The 21,336-nt window shown below is 40.3% G+C and overlaps 1 protein-coding gene across 2 annotated transcripts in view; it reads left to right on the top strand.

Moving 5' to 3' along the window:
* Positions 1 to 18,204, top strand: part of si:dkey-96f10.1 (6-phosphofructo-2-kinase/fructose-2,6-bisphosphatase) — a 108,108-nt gene extending 89,904 nt beyond the window's left edge. For both annotated transcript variants that reach the window (XM_034172040.1, XM_034172039.1), the window contains exons 11-14: positions 1 to 130; positions 5,812 to 5,874; positions 6,026 to 6,090; positions 16,897 to 18,204. In XM_034172040.1, coding sequence (XP_034027931.1) covers positions 1 to 130; positions 5,812 to 5,874; positions 6,026 to 6,090; positions 16,897 to 16,956 — 318 coding nt within the window. In that variant the 3' untranslated portion in view covers positions 16,957 to 18,204. The remainder of the gene's footprint in view (positions 131 to 5,811; positions 5,875 to 6,025; positions 6,091 to 16,896) is intronic.
* Positions 18,205 to 21,336: the final 3,132 nt, after the last annotated feature.

The following is a 21,336-nucleotide window of genomic DNA, read 5'->3' as shown; positions in this document are numbered from 1 at the left end:
TCCTATGAGGACCTTGTGCAGCGTCTGGAGCCGGTCATCATGGAGCTGGAGAGGCAGGAGAACGTTTTAGTCATCTGTCATCAGGCTGTTATGAGATGTCTGCTGGCTTACTTCCTGGACAAGACTGCAGGTGAGTAAAATTTATTTAGAAAAAAGTAAAGGTTTATTTCGTAGATTTTACAGTTCAGGTCAACCTGCCGCGATGTCTCTCAATGCATTGTGTTTGTATTGCGTGTCGATCGCAGCAGCCCGGGGGCAGGTGAAGGTAGCTGTTTGACGGAACTGCCCACTTCGCCCAGAGTGGTTGATGCTGCGAGTTTTTCACCTGTTTTCTGCAGTGCAACTCTGAGTTAAAAACAGTTGTTGCCTTCAAAGCTCGGTGACGGCAACACACCTGCACTGAGCTTTACTGAGACATTTTTTTTTTCTTTAAAACTTTGTGCCGCTCCATCTGTGCTCTCGCTAAAAACAGCTGATCTGCACACATTAATAGCGCTTGTTTTTTCCACCCAGATGCACCTAAAGTCTCTTTCTGTGGATGACATGATGTACAAAAATGCTGAAAAACATAAAAAAAAATTCCCTACCTCTCAATCTGGTTGTGCTTTTTCCTCAAATACACGTTGTCAATTCCTCCTGCTCAGACAGCCATCCAGGGGCGAATCCAGGCAGAAAGGGGAGGGGGGCGTGCTTCCCCTCCACACCCCTAGATTAAAGGTCCACTTTTGAAGACAGTTTTTCATACAATTACTACTAATACTATAATAATAATAATTTTAACAAATAAATGTTGAGAAAGAATTTAAATGTAAGAAAAATATTAGAACAAATTTAATATAATAGAATAGAATTTAATAGTTACATTTATAAACGATGTAGACTTTAAATTGTAAGTTTTACTGTTACAGTGCTGTCAACATTTAAATATGAGGTCAAGAAAGATGTCTTTATGTTATTTTTTATAAAACAATTATTTATGTTGATTGAGGTCAAGAAAGGGTGACTATAAAGTGAGCATTGGCAAAACTGGTTATCATTTTCATGTTGAGGTGGCAGGGGGGTGCTATCAGCAGCTACTGAAAGTAAGTAATAAAGTAACTAGTAATCTAACTTAGTTACTTTTAAAATTGAGTAATCAGTAAAGCAAGTAATCAGTAAAACAAGTTACTTTTTCAAAGTAACTGTGGCAACACTGGTGCTCACAGACATAAGTAAAGTTAGTGACGGACAGTTTCAGTTCTCTTCCTGGTGTATATTTTGCAGTGCCACAGGTTACATTTCACTGAGATGTCTGACAGTGTCATCTTTGTTAAGAAACACACGGTTAATGTTAAAGCACAATTTGTTGGAGTCAAAAAGTGAAGTTATATGATTTAAGTGAAAATGATATTGGTAGCAGTTACATTCAAAAAGTAAGGAACAACTGATGAATAAAACATTTTCAAAGTCATAAAATTGTAATGGTATCATTAAGTATTTGTATTGGTACTCGGTATTGTCAAGTACCCAAATGTAAGTACTCGTACTTGTACTCAGTCTGGGGAAAAGTGGTATCGGTGCATCCCTAGTTTCAATTTTTTTTCCTTTATATAGCGCTAAATCACAACAACGCTGCCTCAAGGTGCTTCACACAAGTGCAAAGCCATTTGCAGATCTCTCGAGAGATGTTCGATCAGATTCAGGTCTGGGCTCTGGCTGGACCACTCCAGGACATTCACAGAGTTGTCCTGAAGTCACTCCTTTGATATCTTGGCTGTGTGCTTAGGGATGGAGGTTGAGAGGTGCTGCAAAGAGGAATGGGCAAAACTGGCCAAAGATCGGTGCACCAAGCTTGTGGCATCATATTCAAGGAGACTTGAGGCTGTAATTGTTGCCAAAGGTGCATCAACAAAGTACTGAACGAAGAGTGTGAATAATTAGGTACATATGATTTCTTAGTTTTTTATTTTTAATAAATTTGAAAGAAAAAAAAAAACTTTTTTCATGTTGTCATTATGGAGTAGAATTTTGAGGGAAAAAATTAATTTACTCCATTTTGGAATAAGGCTGTAACATAACAAAATGTGTAAAAACTGAAACGCTGTGAATACTTTCTAGCTACGCTGCACCTGTTTGTGAGCTGCTGAACATGTCTGGGCTTGTTGCTGAAAATAATTCAACAACAGCTGTGGCTGAAGTTACATAACTGAGGTTGTCTGCCAGTTTGTTGGCCTTGTGGTCACCAAGGTCACTGCTGCTTTAAGAATGCAGAGAGAGAAAGAGAGAGAGATACACAAATACAATAACTTCTTGTCAATTAGTACACAAAAATAGTAACTTTTTAAATCATATCCACTAATATGTGAAGAAGGATTGGGTTTTCTTGGAAAGTATCATCATCCCAAAGAACTGCAATATTTTAAATGTACCAAACTGTGGGCTGTGTACCATTTAAGAAAACAATGTCAGTCGTGGGACATTGACTGAGTAATATTGTCATGTTCAGATGTTTGCTTTTATTATGATGAGGCAAAGTGCAATGTAAAAACATCAGGTGTCATTTTTTTTCATGTGACGAAATTGTAGATAGTCAGGCTAACAGTTGAACATTTCAAGTGATAATATTTTATCTTTTAAATTCTGTGCATGTCTCGTGTCCTGTGTATGAGGAGCCCTTACAGACGTGCACCGTCATTTGAACTGTACTGTGATCTTGAAACCATGATTTGTACTGAACCACGAGGGAGGTGCACCATTGCACCCCTATTAGAAAGGCTTAAAAAAAAATTAAAGGCTTTTTGATGGTGATCACTCACACATTTTTCTCTAACCTGGAAGTGTCTGATAATATGTTTGTTTAACTAATCTGCTGTAAAAGGAGCTTTGTGAATTACTGTTCATGTACGCGTTACGTGTTGTGTATCTCAGTAAAGTGATAATAATGCAAATAACATGCATTTGTTGTGCGGTATGCATTTTCTGTGTCCCTCCGTTCATGATCAGTCGCCCAAAATGACAGATATTCGCCCGAGTTGAACGTCGGGCCTCTGAAAATGCATACCGCCCTCCAAAAGCATGTTATTGTATTAATATTCAATTATTGGAACTCTGCTGAGGGCAGTGGTGGGCACAGCTAACCAAAAAGTTTTGATAACAGATAATCAGCTAACTGAAAAGTTAACTTTTATGAAGCTAAACCAATAAACCACCCAAAAGCTACAGCTAACCAATAACTTTCAGTAGTGTCTCTAGTACACTTGCAGCTAACAAGCTGAATCGCTTCTGGTAGCATCAAAGGCAACTAGACCCAAACACTGAGTCAGCACTTCTGTCTTTGAGGGCCCTGCCCACTGCTGAAAGCTCCTGTTTACTACATAGCTTGTAGCAGTGAAGCAACTGAGAGGAGCTGTAGCGCTCAACTCTCTACTCAATAGCAAAGTCGCCGTGAGGCGGAGGTCTTGGAAAATAAAGCAGTGCTGACTTATGGTTTTGGAGTGTAAATGAAATTAATACAGATAGAATAACTCCATTAATGTCAATTCTGTCATTCGTACAAAGTTAAAATATAACATATCTTTTAATTTTAAACAATGCACTAATTCTGAAGTTTTGTAACAAACACAGACAAATGCCAAAGGGATTATGGGTAAATGAGCCTCCGCTAACACTGATTCGTTGACTCATTCATTCTGTGTAAAAACCAACACGTTAATGTGAAGTGTGTGTGTTGGTGTTTACATATAAATGTGCTTTGTAAAATATGCCATTTTTTTTTATTTGTAAAAAAAAAAAAAGAAAAGCCATTTGCAAAGCCAAAAAGTTGATTTGACAACTGTCTGATATAACCGGGGTCAAAATAAATAGAACACTGCCATCTATTGGTGCCCAGACACTTAGTACTTAGGGCGAATACTGCCATGAACAGTACTGGCCACTAGATGGCAGTAAAGACCCTGAAAACTTGCAATTTTCATACGGATCATCTGTCTCATTTATTATTCCAAATAAATAACCTGTCCGTGTCTGCTACATTTAAGATGCGTGGAATTTAATAAACGCAAACCGAATTTCAGACATCTTATATATATTACTCTGGAACAAAGAGGACAGTCAGTGTTTGACAAAAGCAAGACGTTAAGGAGCATGAAGCGTTGCAGCTCACAATGACTCCAATTGAAAATAATGAAGAAGCAACATGTGCTTCTTCTGGTATTTTTACATAAAACAAACACAATAACAACGTCTTTAAACCCAGAGAAAATATTCACAAGAGTTTTAGGCACAATATACAAAGGATTTAATGCTGTTGTCCATGTGGAGCCTGATCAGAGCATTGCAAATGCATTTCTTCTGTCGTGAATGTACTGAGGTTACCCATAATGCACTTTGTGGAGACACAATGTCCACACTAAACCCTTCAAAATTAGTGCATTACTTGAAAACTAAAACATATATCTGATATTTTCACTTTAGAAAACTTCAGACATAATGTAAATTTAAATAACTTGTCCGAAATTAGTTAAAACTGTTAGTTAAAACTGTATACCTCTGGATGACTTGGGTGATATTGCCAGCACATCTGCATGGGATCAGTCAATCAATCAATCAATTTTATTTATATAGCGCCAAATCACAACAAACAGTTGCCCCAAGGCACTTTATATTGTAAGGCAAGGCCATACAGTAATTACGTAAAAACCCCAATGGTCAAAACGACCCCCTGTGAGCAAGCACTTGGCGACAGTGGGAAGGAAAAACTCCCTTTTAACAGGAAGAAACCTCCAGCAGAACCAGGCTCAGGGAGGGGCAGTCTTCTGCTGGGACTGGTTGGGGCTGAGGAAGAGAACCAGGAAAAGACATGCTGTGGAGGGGAGCAGAGATCAATCACTAATGATTAAATGCAGAGTGGTGCATACAGAGCAAAAAGAGAAAGAAACACTCAGTGCATTATGGGAACCCCCCAGCAGTCTAAGTCTATAGCAGCATAACTAAGGGATGGTTCAGGGTCACCTGATCCAGCCCTAAGTATAAGCTTTAGCAAAAAGGAAAGTTTTAAGCCTAATCTTAAAAGTAGAGAGGGTGTCTGTCTCCCTGATCTGAATTGGGAGCAAAAGAAATTAGCTTTTCTTTTCTGTGACAGTTTTCTGTGACAGTTTTCCTGCTGGCAGAGGAGAAAGCAGTTTTCTCCTGGAACCAGTTTGCAGAGGATAGAACTGTGCATCTGCTACAAAACATTTAACAGGTAGGTACTCAAATCTTTGATTTCAGACTTCATAAATGTTTGTAACTGTTAAGCTTTGTTCACCACGCCTGCAAAAATAGGTTAGCAGTCGAAAATTTATCGGACCAAAATTTATCGGAAGATCACTAGTCCGCTGATGGTTTTCAAAGTTATCTGAAAAGCTAATCCGATAATGAAAACGTTAGCGGATGAGCGGAACTGTGCCCACCACTGGCTGAAGGTACGGCACATGTAAACAGGAGGTACAGTATTTTCGTACAAGACCATCTTAGACAAAATATTCTTTACCCAAGCAGGTGTTTTAAATGGTTGGAAGGACTGACTTCATTAAAATGTTAAAAATATATGTAACTTCGTAACTGTTGTTCTTTCACCAACCTCTTTTTGGTTCATCCACATGATTGGGTCCTATTGTTCAGTCTCACAATGTTATTGGGTCATTCAATAATAGAATCGTACTTCTCTCTCTGTGTGTGTTTGTTTGTGTGTGTGTGTGTGTGTGTGTGTGTGTGTGTGTGTGTGTGTGTGTGTGTGTGTGTGTGTGTGTGTGTGTGTGTGTGTGTGTGTGTGTGTGTGTGTGTGTGTGTCAGATGAACTGCCTTACTTGAAGTGTCCTCTTCACACGGTCCTCAAACTCACCCCGGTCGCATATGGTCAGTGATTTAAAAAATTTTTTTCCTTTTTGATATCTGTTGATTGATTTTGATATTTGTTGATAGAGCTGTTAATTGCATCAAGACTTCTCAAATATACTTTTTTGAGCCAACACATGCATAAATCATCATCTCTATTTGTGTTTGACAGGTTGTAAAGTGGAGTCTGTCTTTTTGAACATTGATGCTGTCAACACACACAGGGACAAACCAGTGGTCAGTAAGAACACAAACTTTAATTGCAAAATTATTGTTTTGCATGCTGACTAGAGATGATTGAAGGGTAATCACCCTAAATGCTGCTTTAGCCTTTGAAATACAAGGTATCTTATAAAACTAACCGGCAGTTTTATAAAAAAAAAAACTATATGGATTTGAATGACATGCCATTACACCAATCATGCTTGAACCCTCGTGCGCATGCATGAGTTTTTTCACGCGTGTCGGTGACGTCATTTCCCTGTGGGCAGGCTTTGAGTGAGCACTGGTCCAGCCCTCTCGGCTGAATTCCTTTGTTTGAGACGCTGCTCGAGACGGCGTGCGTTGCTTTATCAAACTTTTTTCAGGACCTGTGAGGAATATCCGAGTGGACACTATTCGAGAAATTCAGCTGGTTTTCGATGAAATGTTTAACGGCTGATGAGAGATTATGGGGTGTTTCTGTCGCTTTAAGGACTTCGCACGGAGCGGGACGTTGTGCAGCGCTCCCAGACGACGTCGTCTGGCTGTTTCGAGCTGAAATCATCCTAATTTAAGGCTCTGTTGACCCAGGACGTCGTGAGAGAACAGAGAAGATTCAGAAGAGGCCGGCATGAGGAGTTTATGCAGACATTCCACTGTTAAAGGTCATTTTGTAATGAAAGAACGTGCGCGCAAATTCGCCGAGTCGTTTCCGTGACGACGCCGCAAATCTGTGTGCGCCGCGACAGGAAAAACACCTCCGTGTTGAAAACCATTTGTAAAATTCAGGCGGCTTTTAATGGCTTTCAACAAGTGAGTAACTGAGAAATTGTTTAACAGCTTGGGCATGTTCCAACTTGCCCGTTAAGTTTCCCAACGGAGGTGTTTTTCCTGTCGCGACCCCCCGCGGTCGGGTGCGGCCCGACATGCGACTCTGCCCGCACGTTCTTTCATTACAAAATGGTCTTTAACAATGGAATGTCCGCATAAACTCCTCATGCCGACTTCTTCTGAAAGTTCTCTGTTCTCTGACGACTTACTGGGTGAACAGAGCCTGAAATGTGGAAGTTTTCAACTTGAAACAGCGAGATGACGCTGCCTCAGAGCGCAGATCGCCGTCAGGCACCGTGGGCCGTCCTTAAAGCGACACTACCAGACCAAAATCTCTCATCAGCCGTTAAAATTTTCAACGAAACCCAGCTGAATTTATTGAATGGTGTCCACTCAGTTGTGCCTTACAGTTTTTGAAAAAATTTTTATCAAACAAAGCAGCAGTCTCTGAGCCATTCCTAAACAATGAAAAAATCGACGAGAGGGTGGGCCACTCCTCACTCAAAGCCTGCCCACAGGCGAATGACGTAACCGACAGGCGTGAAAAAACTCTCGCATGCCCACGAGGGTTCAAGCATGTCTGATGTAATCACACGTGATTCAAATCCATATGTTTTTTGAAAAAAATAATAAGGTTGGATACTTTTCTAATAGACCTCGTAAATCTCCATTTTATTCATCTTAAGGGGTTTGTGGTTCCTTTAGTGATGTATGCACTGTCCACATTTCATCAAGCATGGTGGACGTATTGTTATGTCTTTTTCTTGTATGACTGCTTTTGGAACATTCATTCATTTACTGCCACTTATCCGAGTCGTAGTGGCAGCAGATCACGTCTACACTTCCTATCTTCAAGCAAGCTTTCTAAGACTTTCTGGGGATCTCGAGGCATTCCCAAGCTAGCATGGAGATATAAACCCTTCAGCATGTCCAGAGTCTTTCATCAAAGGCCTTTTCCCAGTTACATGCACCTGGAAGACCTCCCTAGACATGAAGTGCCAAGGGATTCCATGACAAAAGCTCACAAGACAACATTAAGTTCACACCCTTAATGAAAAAGGACAAAAGCTCACATTTTTTTAAAAAGATATAATACAAAAGATCACAAACATAACAAATATTGTGTTAAAACAGTTTTTCTCCTCACTTTACACATTTGAGTTAATCTTTTAGAGTTGTTCACACCTAGTTTTCCTCAGTGTACACATTTAACCCTTTAAGACCCACTGTTGCAGAATTACAACAATTTTTTGTTATCACCATAAAACCTATAATTTTTTTGTTCGACCGCATGAACATACTGATTGGGTCCTATTGTTCAGTCTCACAATGTTATTGGGTCATACATTTGTATATATGTGCTGCCCTCAAGAAGTCACACAACCTCCAGATTTCTGATTGAGCATCATCCCTTCAATTTAATGGACTAGACTTATGTGATTGAAGTAAGTAAAATACTTTAAATATTTTTTGGTTTGGCACCCCCATCTGGAACGTGCATCAGGCCACCCTGGAGGGAGGAGATAGGACCAACAATGCATGTGAGGACTGAAATTCTTCCTTCTGCCAGCTCATCGGGCATCACTACTGCTCATTTGGACTGTTGTGGATGGGCTCCGTAAAGACTACGCCTCAGTCAGCACACAACTACTTCAGCACACTAGAGGGCAGGTGATCAAGAAGCAAAAGCAACGATAATGTGTTGAGCTTCAGAAGCGCCTCCAAGACCCCCTGCTGGGACTTCACGGCTGAGCGTAGGTCTATGGCTGACTTCCTCATTGCAGTGGGGCACTGCATCCGACTACAATGAATTAGTTGGATTTCATGTAATATCTAGAATTTGTGCTATTTTATATGTATAATATCATGTGATAAATCTAATGCGATATGTAAATGTTTGGGTATAATAAACAAAATAACAAAAATTTTGTGATGTGAACTTTTGTCCTTTTTTTCAATAAGGGTGTGAGCTTCGGTCTTGTGAGCTTTTGTGGTGCAGGTTTTCCTGGCAGCTGATCACCTCAACAGGTGGATTTGCTATTGAGTTCCTCCCCTCGACTTAAACTCCTCATTACCCTTACCCATTATTACTTTGTTGGCGTAATTAGGGAATAACCCTGTTGTGTCTGATGATTTGCGGACGTTCATGCTGGAATTAATGGTCGCAAATTGAGTTTTACCGGCGATGTGTTAGATCAACCTTGGTCAGTCGATAAAGGTTACCATCCGACATAATGCTCTCAAATATGAAAGAAATTTGATCTTTTTTGACAGTTATGAATTTTTTTTAAATTCATTAAATGTTAAAGGATAGAGATTTTTCCAATTTTCCAAAGTTTTTCCAAACTTTGACCTATTACCTTGAAAATTGAATCACTTCTTGCCTATCAGGATATGAAGCCTCTATAACAATTTCATAATATATGAAAAATGTGGGCTACAGGCTGTTCACAAACAGACAAACAGGGGTGAAAACCTTATTCTGATCCAGTTACATTTGTTCTGCAAATCTGATTGGTTAAACGTATGAGATTTCAGACCATAAAATATTGAGTAGACAGTGGCAAAATAAGTCGACTGTTTCACATTTGATGTATAACTCTGCGCCGTGAATGTGTTGCGATGCAGGTGTCAATAATGGTGCTCTCAGCTGCAACGACGCTGCAGAAATAAGTGGATTTATATAAAGGCTGAGTGGACTCTTGTCATTTGATTGGTGCTTTGTATGTCACGTGACATGGATTATTCGTCCCATTTGTGTTGCATTGCATTTAGAGTGCAAATTTGGTTCCATTTAGAGTGCAAATTTGGTTCCATACTCTTGGTACCATTGTACTCTGCACGCGCACACATGCACACCCCCGCATGTGCATGCACACACAAAACAAATCCACTGCGCTGTAAGCTGTCTGGAGGCTGTTAGCAGGAAGTTAGAATGAAAAGCTGGACTATTTCTGATGTGATTTTTTTTTTTTTTTTTGCTGCACTGAGGATATACACAGTCTTTTTTTGTAGTAGTAGTAGTGTACGTGCACAAGCATCGACCCGGTTGTGCGAGTGTGCCTGTGCACCGCATGCATGCAGGACAATGACACAAGAGAGATGAGGATTTGATTGAGCTAACTGACGGTACTAGTTCTTCTAACACACACACACAAAATCCACGCCGCTGTAAGCCGTCTGGATGCATGAAGAGCTGTTCAGATGAAAAGCTGACGTGATTTTTGGTTGGACTGAGGAACTAGACAAAGTCTTTTTTTATGGAAGTCCGAAGTCAGTGCACAGCATCACTGGACTACACATTACAATTTGGACTTTAGCAGCAGTGAAACACCAAAATGTGAGTCCCTTTTCTGTTGCTTATAAATGAATAAGCTATCAAATGATAAGGATCTATTTTAGCCATATAAATCAAATAATGAATGTTTTTACATTCTTTCAATGGAACGAATATTTAAATCGGTGAAATATTTGTACCACTGAACTCATAAACATTCATTATTTGTATATGAATGGATTGAACTGGATTGATTGACGGATTTACCGTGGATTTAAATCAGTGCAGCTGATGAGATGGACAAATTTGTGGATCTGCTCACAGAATTTCTAGTTTGAAGATGCTGTTGCTACGGTAACCTTTGATGAGCGGACCACACCATTTCACAATGATTCACCAACCGAATTACTTACAGAAAAATAAACCATGCAAACAATGAAACTGGATTAGAATGGGAATAACCCTGTTGTGTCTCATCATTTGCGGGTGTTCATGCTAGAATTAATGATCGTAAATTGAGTTTTACCAGCGACACGTTTGCATGGTTTGCCTGTAGCCCACAATTTTTCATATATTATGACATTTTTACAGAGGCTTCATATCCTGATAGGCAAGAACTGATTAAATTTTCAAGGTCATAGGTAAAAGTCTGGAAAAAATGTGGAAAATTGGAAAAATCCCTATCCTTCAACATTGAATGAATTTTCAAAAAATCATAACTATCAAAAAAGATTCAATTTCTTTCGTATTTGAGAGCATTATGTCGGATGGTATCCTTTATCGCCTGACAAAGGTTGATCTGGATTACAGATTTTGTGGCTATTTAAACATTGAAAACCCAATTTAATGTTTATTTTATATTTTAACCAAATGTGCCCTAATCACTCTCATATTTGAAAGTGAGGTGCAGACTGGCACGCACTATCACCTGACAAAGTTTGATTTACCTGGATTGTGGATTTTGTGGACGTTTGAATTTAATTTTGAAAAGCCCATTTGATGAACATTTTGCATTATATCTTAATTAAATCTTAATCAAAAGTGCCTCAGTCACCAGTGATGAAAGTAAGGCATGAGGAACAAAAACGTTTTTGGCAAGGGTGGAAGGCCCGAAGCCCTTGGCGGCGTTTGGGGGCTCTCCCACAGAAAAAAAAATGAAATCTCAGATGCATTCTGGTGCATTTTCAGGTCTATTTACTCTCCAAAAAAATTTTCCCGTTGGCGTGTTGATTCCTTGAGATTTTTTGTGAAAATGTGGTATTGGTGTCCATGGCTGTCTATTTGTAAACATAGAATCAGATGATCACTGTTTCACTTTGCAGACCTCTATAAATCTTCTGCACTACGTTTGTATTTCCGAGAGTGTGAAATAAAATTATTCATGAAGAATAAAATCAAATTAATCATGGATCTGGTTGGTGAATGGCAGCTGAATGGTGTAAATAATCATGAAGTAACTGCCTGGTCCATATCCCTGCATGTTCTGTGTCATTTATTAGGCTATGTTTATTCATGTGCCTGTGATTGGGATCAATGAATAACAGGTGGGATAAAACGCACTGATTTGTATCACAACAGACCAAGGCGACAGATTACGCTGCCCTTTCAAAAGATCACAACGGCAAATCATTCCCCAGCCCGATCCGAACTTGAGTCCGACTGGCTGGATGATAAGAGTGGCATGATTTGATGGTACTGCCGCACAGTTCAATCCAACGCGACCCGCTGGATGCCGCACTGTGTGCAGCTGGACAATGCATTATATAAAATAATTACTGTATTTCATAGCTGATTAATCATTTGCTGTCAGAGATTGGCTGATAAAACCATCTCTAATTGCTCCGAAGCATAGAGAAATTTTCTCCAGCAGCTTAATTTTCTTGTGCATTTCATGGTGTGGAGAAAGTGTTTGGGGCAATCTCAAAGGACATTATTTATAATATTTATATTGTAATGTCTTGGTAAAACAGTTGCATTTTCACTCCTTATAAGCATCTGTAAAATTATGTTTATTATGGGTTTAGACAGTTGTTTGACTGACGATGTCACTGACCGAGTGAGCGTCTGTTTATGTTTTTACACCTCTCGACCTTTGAACCAACCTGGTCACGCATGCACATTCCCAGTGTGAAAAGGCTTATTGGATGGAGGTTCTAGTTTTATGCCTGTTTGTCTACCTTCCAGTTAGTTATCAGTCAGAAACCAAGTGCCAGAAAGCAGTGACTAATTGTGCACAGCAGAGATAACCAATGTTCTGTGAAAATTATCTGAAAAAGAATTCAGAAATGGAAAAAGTTGGAAAAAAAAAACTGACACCACCACAAAAAAAAACTTAAAGTGTATGAACTAAATACATACTACTGACATGTGATCAGATCTAATATAGCTTATGAAAAGCCACTTTAACAGGACTTTGACCTTGAAACTTTTTCCAAGGTAAAAATTTGTGGAATTGGAAACTAGGGTTGGCAGAGGTTTGTGCTCTACGATTGCGGTGCTCTAGTGGTCTGTGAAATCTCCTGCTGAGCTGCTCAGCTGAAATGAAAACCTGAACTGTCTTCACTCTTTGTGCCCATCCAGTTCTCGCCAATTGTCAAATTCGGAGTGGCTGTATGTCCAACTGTTGGTTCAATAAAGTAAATACGCGAGCATACGCCCAACCACAACCGACCAATGAGCATGCTTGTAAGTTCACTTCCGGTTTCAACGCAGGGAAAAAGGGCAGATATTTTCTCTGGCTGCGGGAGGGTTCGCAGCCTGCGGAGGGGCTGTGATCTAAAGCGGTTCTGTTTGGCTCATCACACCCAGGGAACTGTGTCAAACTAACACCATCTTTCAGGCAACAAGCAGTATTTTGTTCATAAGAACTGTTTCATCGTCGTTAACAAGCTTCTGTTCAAAATGTTTATGAAGTTTGCTTTCATCCATTGCGGTGTTTTTTTTTTCTCAGTTATTAAAGACGCCACAGTTAAATGTGTCAAACATACGCCGCTTTTCATGCCCCAATAGAGGCTTAAAAAAGTGGTGTAAAAAACAGTTTAGATGCACAAAACATGTCAAATACTGTATCACAGCACGGTTGGGCGAATAAGGTAAGACATATTTACAGTGAGGAAAATAAGTATTTGAACACCCTGCAATTTTGCAAGTTCTCCCACTAAGAAATCATGGAGGGGTCTGAAATTTTAATCTTAGGTGCATGTCCACTGTGAGAGACATACACTCAACAAAAATATAAATGCAACACTTCTGGTTTTGCTCCCATTTTGTATGAGATGAACTCAAAGATCTAAAACTTTTTCCACATACACAATATCACCATTTCCCTCAAATATTGTTCACAAACCAGTCTAAATCTGTGATAGTGAGCACTTCTCCTTTGCTGAGATAATCCATCCCACCTCACAGGTGTGCCATATCAAGATGCTGATTAGACACCATGATTAGTGCACAGGTGTGCCTTAGACTGCCCACAATAAAAGGCCGCTCTGAAAGGTGCAGTTTTGTTTTATTGGGGGGGATACCAGTCAGTATCTGGTGTGAACACCATTTGCCTCATGCAGTGCAACACATCTCCTTCGCATAGAGTTGATCAGGTTGTCAATTGTGGCCTGTGGAATGTTGGTCCACTCCTCTTCAATGGCTGTGCGAAGTTGCTGGATATTGGCAGGAACTGGTACACGCTGTCATATACCGGGTCCAGAGCATCCCAAACATGCTCAATGGGTGACATGTCCGGTGAGTATGCCGGCCATGCAAGAACTGGGACATTTTCAGCTTCCAAGAATTGTGTACAGATCCTTGCAACATGGGGCCGTGCATTATCCTGCTGCAACATGAGGTGATGTTCTTGGATGTATGGCACAACAATGGGCCTCAGGATCTTGTCACGGTATCTCTGTGCATTCAAAATGCCATCAATAAAATGCACCTGTGTTCTTCGTCCATAACAGACGCCTGCCCATACCATAACCCCACCGCCACCATGGGCCACTCGATCCACAACATTGACATCAGAAAACCGCTCACCCACACGACGCCACACACGCTGTCTGCCATCTGCCCTGAACAGTGTGAAGCGAGATTCATCCATGAAGTGAACACCTCTCCAACGTGCCAAACGCCAGCGAATGTGAGCATTTGCCCACTCAAGTCGGTTACGACGACAAACTGGAGTCAGGTCGAGACCCCGATGAGGACGACGAGCATGCAGATGAGCTTCCCTGAGACGGTTTCTGACAGTTTGTGCAGAAATTCTTTGGTTATGCAAACCGATTGTTCCAGCAGCTGTCCGAGTGGCTGCTCTCAGACGGTCTTGGAGGTGAACATGCTGGATGTGGAGGTCCTGAGCTGGTGTGGTTACACGTCTGCGGTTGTGAGGCTGGTTGGTTGTACTGCCAAATTCTCTGAAACGCCTTTGGAGACGGCTTATGGTAGAGAAATGAACATTCAATACAGGAGCAACAGCTCTGGTTGACATTCCTGCTGTCAGCATGCCAATTGCACGCTCCCTCAAATCTTGCAACATCTGTGGCATTGTGCTGTGTGATAAAACTGCACCTTTCAGAGTGGCCTTTTATTGTGGACAGTCTAAGGCACACCTGTGCACTAATCATGGTGTCTAATCAGTATCTTGATATGGCACACCTGTGAGGTGGGATGGATTATCTCAGCAAAGGAGAAGTGCTCACTATCACAGATTTAGACTGGTTTGTGAACAATATTTGAGGGAAATGGTGATATTGTGTATGTGGAAAAAGTTTTACATCTTTGAGTTCATCTCATACAAAATGGGAGCAAAACCAAAAGTGTTGCATTTATATTTTTGTTGAGTGTAATTTAAAAAAAAAAACAATCCGGAAATCACAATGTATGATTTTTTAATAATTTATTTGTATATTAGTGCTGCAAATAAGTATTTGAACACCTGTGAAAATCAATGTTAATATTTGGTACAGTAGTCTTTGTTTGCAAATACAGAGGTCAAATGTTTCTTGTAGTTTTTCACCAGGTTTTCACACACTGCAACAGGGATTTTGGTCCACTCCTCCATACAGATCTTCTCCAAATCTTTCAGGTTTGGAGTTTCAGCTCCCTCCAAAGATTTTCTATTGAGTTCAGGTCTGGAGATTGGCCAGGCCACTCCAGGACCTTGAAATGCTTCTTACGGAGCCCCTCCTTGTTGCCCTGGCTGTGTGTTTGGGGTCATTGTCATGCTGGAAGACCCAACCGTGACCCATCTTCAATGCTCTTAACTGAGGGAAGGAAGTTGTTTGCCAAAATCTCTCAATACATGATCCCATCCATCCTCCCTTCAATATGGAGCAGTCATCCTGTCCCCTTTGCAGAAGAGCACCCCCAGTGTATGTTTCCACCCCCATGGTTGACGGTTGGGATGGTTTTCTTGGGGTTGTTCTCATCCTCTAAACATGGTAAGTGGAGTTGATTCCAAAAAGCTCTATTCTGGTCTCATCTGACCACATGACCTTCTCCCATGCCTCAAAGTGAGATCTCGCATGGAATCCCAGACCGAGGGAGATTGACAGAAATCTTGTGTTCCTTCCACTTTCTAATAAATAATCATAACAGTTGTTTTCTTCTACCAAGTTGCTTGCCTGTTGTCCTGTAGTCCATCCCAGCCTTGTGCAGGTCTACAGTTTTGTCCCTGGTGTCCTTAGACAGCGCTTTGGTCTTGGCTATGGTGGACAGGTTGGAGTGTGATTGATTGAGTGTGTGAACAGGTGTCTTTTATACAGATAAGTTTAAACAGGTGCAGTTAATACAGGTAAAGAGTGCAGAATAAGAGGGCTTCTTAAAGAAAAATTAACAGGTCTGTGTGAGCCAGAATTCTTGCTGGTTGGTAGGGGATCAAATACTTATTTGCAGCAGTAACATACAAATAAAATAAAAAATCATACATTGTGATTTCCAGATGTTTTTTTTTTGTTTTTTTAGATTATGTCTCACACAGTGGACATGCACCTAAGATGAAAATTTCAGATCCCTCCATGATTTCTAAGTAGGAGAACTTGGAAAATCGCAGAGTGTTCAAATACTTATTTTCCTCACTGTATCTGCCCAACGGTTGGGCATGTAATGTTCATTGTATGACTGATCTGCCCAGCGGTTGGGCGAATAGCCTTTGCCTTTCTAATTCAACTTTTGAGATCAAACCCAGATGTATTCAGTTTACAGCTAAACAAAAAAAAAAACAAAAAAAAAACAATAATTAAATAAATTACTTGGCCTTGTGGTTCCAATACTTTAAGAGGAGACTGTACAGTAAGCAAAAGGTTTGTTGTTATAAATTTACAAGTATTTCCTTTAATAGCCTCTTTCTAGTGATTTACAGGTGTTTTTCAGAAATAGAGAGTGGTAAAAAAGTGCATCATGTGATTGGGTCTGTGAGAAAATGGCCGTAGCGGATGGTCACCATGCTGACTCTGGTCTGGTTGATGTTTTTCCTTAACCTTGTCCCCAGTGTGCTTGCTCATGGGGTGGGTAAGGTTTACGGTATAGCACCTTGAGGTGACTGGTTTTGAACCTATGTAAATAAATCAAAGAGCTGATTGAAGAGGGGAAAAGTCTTGAATTTTTTTTTTTTTTGTCACTTCATATGTAGTACAGAAATTCCCCCGAGCATCACATTATGAGAAAATGTAGATTTGTGCAGTTTCCTTATAAGTACCAGCATAACAGTGGGATTTGACACACTGTTTGAATCTGTTTGCCAGAACGTGGATGTGGACAGAGACCCAGCGGAAGCACTGGAGACGGTCCCAGAGCACATATAGAAGACCAACAGCCACAAAGAGCTGATTTTACTTCAATCACACAATGTGGCCTTTTTTTTTATTGTTATTAATTAATCATATTGACCATTGTTGTTATTGTTGAAATGTTGACACGTGAGATATTTCTTCTGTGGCAGCCTGTTACCATTGGAAATGCACTTTAGAACTCAGCTGTCCACATTTTTTACATTAACATTTAATTTACTGTGAAAATGAAGCTTCACTTTTTACCTAGACACCAGCAACATGGGTCATGTTAAAGCATTCATTTGCAGGCGTGCACACAACTGGTGCTCATGGTGCTAAAAATAAATATGCAGCAGAACACACGGAGTGAAGCACTTCTCAGGAGGAAAGCTGTGACAGCTTGTAAGAAAAGCTCTGTGTTTTCTGCTGCTCATCATTCATTTTTAGCACACACAAGCACCATGAGGACCTGTTACGTGCACGCCTGCTCATTTGTATTTTATCCTGTTTTCTTCACGTCTTCATTCTTTGTCTTTTTTTATTCTCTTTGCATTTGCTCTCCTTTATTAATGAAACTGCCAAAACACATCTAACTGGGACGATCAATTTGAATCAGTTATGTACTGTTCTTACGGTTTTAGGTGCAGTGGCACATCCTAAGAACATCTCCCTGCCAGAGGTGAGGTGTTAGAGAGGATTAGGTTTTTGTCAGCCGCCACTTTTATGTTTCTTACCACACCGAGGTCATGCTCAATGAAATTTATGAGCAAAACGAAGCCTCGCAGCTCTTCACACTATGTACTCCACAGTTCTCAAATAATATCTATTCTATACCACCATGTGACTAATTGTGGAAGTGTATTGCTACAACAGTAGTTTAAAAAAAAATAGCAGTAACACATTATAACATGCTGTCAGGAGTGAGTGGAGGTTTTTTTTAATGACTGCAGCAGCTGATCACAGCTGGAGAGATTTCTGATGGAGTATGTCTGCACAGCAGCACTGTTATAAACTCAGCGACCATATCTCTGTATTCTGTCATGTGACCTTCATGAATATGTGCATACATGTACAAGATGTATAAGAAAAACTGCATGAATTAGAGTCTGCTAGAAATATTATTTAGGCAGAAAACTAAAAACTGTAGTTTAACCATAGATTGCTGAGCAATAAATTAATCTTATTCTTTGTGGCAGAGGGTCTCTACAAGAGCAGGCCTGTATGTGCAATTGTGCATGTGTACACACAGCAATAAATGCTATTAACATTGAAGCAGGAAAATCTAAAAACTCCTCACAGTTCATTATATGAATATGTGTGCACAGTTACACAATGTGGCATCACAGGTGACAGACCACACTGAACGAGTGTGCAGACAAAATATCACTTCAGAAATCTCTCCAGCTGTTAAAGCTGAACTGATCCCACTGTGATCAGCAGCAGTCATTAAAGAAACCTTCACTCACTCAGTATCGGGGGCTCAGCGGTTGGCGCACCGGTGTCGCCGACCGAATGGTCCCCCCCTAAAAATCAGTCCACCCTGTCTTCACTGCACATGCCTCATTTCTAAGCAGCGACCCACCGACTATCATGTCGTTTCTGCTTAAAACTGCACTCCAGTATAATCTATTTCAGCAATAGATATCTTTTGTGCAGCAATCATTTCAACATAAATTCATTCTTATTACATAATAAAAGATGGCGGCCAGTCAGAGCACAGCAGCACGCCAAACGTTTGACATGCTGCTGCACCTACGTTATTTCGGAGCATAGTAACAAAATGAGGTGATTATCACCCCGTTTCTGCTTAAATCTGACTTTAGAATGGTTTAAGAGGTTTTACTTTGTCATCTGATGGTTAATAATCACATTATTCCCTTTGATCGCTTTGTGTGTAGAGAGTCAGACTCAGTCAGACATGCCGCTGTGGTCCAAAATGATGCATGCGCAGTGAAGGCAGGGCAGACCAATTTTTAGGGGAGGTACTGTTCGGTCTGCGACACCGGCCTTCTTTCCAGGTTGCTGGATGGAATCCTGGCTTGGACTGGCATCTGATGCCAATCTACCACCCACCCAACAGTAAAAGGGGCACATGACTAATACTTGGGGAAGGTATAAGGTGGCAAGGAAAGGAACTGGCCACCCTACCTCAACTCGTACATGTGCAGCTTGAAGTAGAACCTCCCCTAAGCACAGTTAAATTGAGTGTTGTAGTCAAGCCCACCTTGCCCAAGGCTGAGTCAGTCCTGGGTCTCAGAGGCCAAGTCACTACTCAAGGCCGAGTATTATCCAAAGTCTTTCTCAGTTGCAGCAGCCTGTTTCCATAGACTCATATGTAATTTCAATTCACAGCCAAATGAGTCAGACATGACCTTGTATAATCTTTAGTGTACAGACATTAATTAGTAAGTTACCCGGGTGAAGAAATATAATCACGCTTAGGTACTGACGCAGATGTTTTGGAAAACTTTTACATATAAGTACTTGTAGTCATAGTGTAGCGTAGCTAGCGGTGGGCACAGCTAACCAAAGAGTTAGCTTCGATAACCGCTAATCAGCTTACTAAAAAGTTGACTTTTATAACGCTAAACCGATAAACCACTAAAAAATTTTTGCGGAAGCTACAGTTAACCACTAACTTTCAGTATTGTCTCCAGTACACCCTCAGCTACTGACAAGCCGGTTTTGAGTTTAAGCACCGCCAACGCTTCTGGTTAGAATCAATGACGATCACAAACACAGTCAACGAGTCAGCGCTTCTGTTTGTGCGCCCTGCCCACTGCTGTAAGGAAGAGACATTCACAGCATAGTGTTCCAGACATGAGGCCGAAGTCCTCAAAAGGCAAGCAGGTTTGACTTATGGTTTTGATTTATAAACCAAATCAATCCAGACAGAATATCTACATTAATGTGAACTCTCAAAAGAGGCATTTGCAAAACTGAAAATTCTTTTTAAGTTGTGATTCAGCAACAACCGTGTGATATAACCGGGCACCATTCACATTGCCATCCAGTAGATGGGTCAAAATGCATAGAACACTGCCATGTACTGGATGGCAGTGTGAATGACGCCCGGTTATATCACATGGTTGTTGCAGAATCACAACAGAATTATTAGTTTTGCAAATGTCTTTTTACAAATGAAAAAATTACATATTTTACAGTTGCACATTAATTTGTAAAAATCAACACACACGTTACAGTATCTTGTGTTGGGTTTTTTTTTTTTATACATATAATGAATCAACCAATCAGTGATGAGCGGGAGCTCAGTTTACCCATAATGCCTTTTGGCATCTGTGTGTGTTAATGTTCAAAACTTCAGGAGTGCATTATTTTAAAATTAAAAGATGTTATATTTTCATTTTGTACAAATTACAGAATTGACAATGTAGTTAAACTATCTGGATTAATTTGGTTTATAATTCAAAACCATAAGTCAAACCTGTTTACCTTTTCAGGACGTCTGCCTCATGTCTGGACCGCTATATGCTGTGAACGTAAACTACTTTTTTTTTGTTTGTTTGTTTTTTGGAGCAACCTGGCCCCTTCTGCTAGGGTAGAGTTGAGTTCAGCTCCTCCCAGCTGCCTGACTGCTGCAGAATACGTAGCAGACAGGAACCAACATGTATGATTTTAGGGTTTACAAATGTTTTTCCACTGTTTCTATGTTTAAAAAAAAAAAAAACATTAGCAGAACTAAATTTAGCAGAAGCTAATTGGTCCACTGATTGTTTTTGAAGTTATCTGAAAAGCTAACAAAAAAGTTAGCATTGCTAATGAGCAGATTAGCAGAACCATGCCCATCACTGAGCATAGCACGTGTCTGTGTGTAAGATAAACTGTTGGTGATTAGAAAACGATGCATTCGAGTATTGCATCCATAGACCACCAAATGCGTAAATTTACCATGGGGGCTCTTTTTTGTTTGGTGGGAAGTAAACAGTGCAAAAAATAAGTTAAAAATAAAATAAATGCTTCTGCCTCGAACCAGCCTCAGCTTCTTCTTCGAAGCCAGACTATGCTGAAGCCAAGGACAATAGCAAGGCCAAGCCATGACCTCCACCAATGGTTAACATTCATTTTAAAAATATGGGACTCATCCTTTACCTTACTCAGTATCACGTTATAATGTTTCGCATGAAAACATTGAAGCTTCATATAACATAATAGTTTTGTTTTTTTGGTTTTTTTGGGGGTTTTTTTGCACTCATGGTAGCAAAGTTTATGCACAAGAACCCTCTACACACCAGCCTTGTACAGCACACAAGACTGTTTCCTAACAGTAGGCCACATGAGGGAATCCGGTGCAATAGTTTTACTTGATTTAATTTGAAGTTCTGTTTTGATCAGGTTTATGTGCCCCAGAGGAACAGGTGTCATTTGTAGAAGCATGATTAAAAAAAAAAAAAA

Source organism: Thalassophryne amazonica, chromosome 6, assembly GCF_902500255.1.
Source record: "Thalassophryne amazonica chromosome 6, fThaAma1.1, whole genome shotgun sequence".
Taxonomy (NCBI): Eukaryota; Metazoa; Chordata; class Actinopteri; order Batrachoidiformes; family Batrachoididae; genus Thalassophryne; species Thalassophryne amazonica.
The sequence above is the reverse complement of the archived record's forward strand: the minus strand, read 5'-3'. Positions and strand labels throughout refer to the sequence as shown.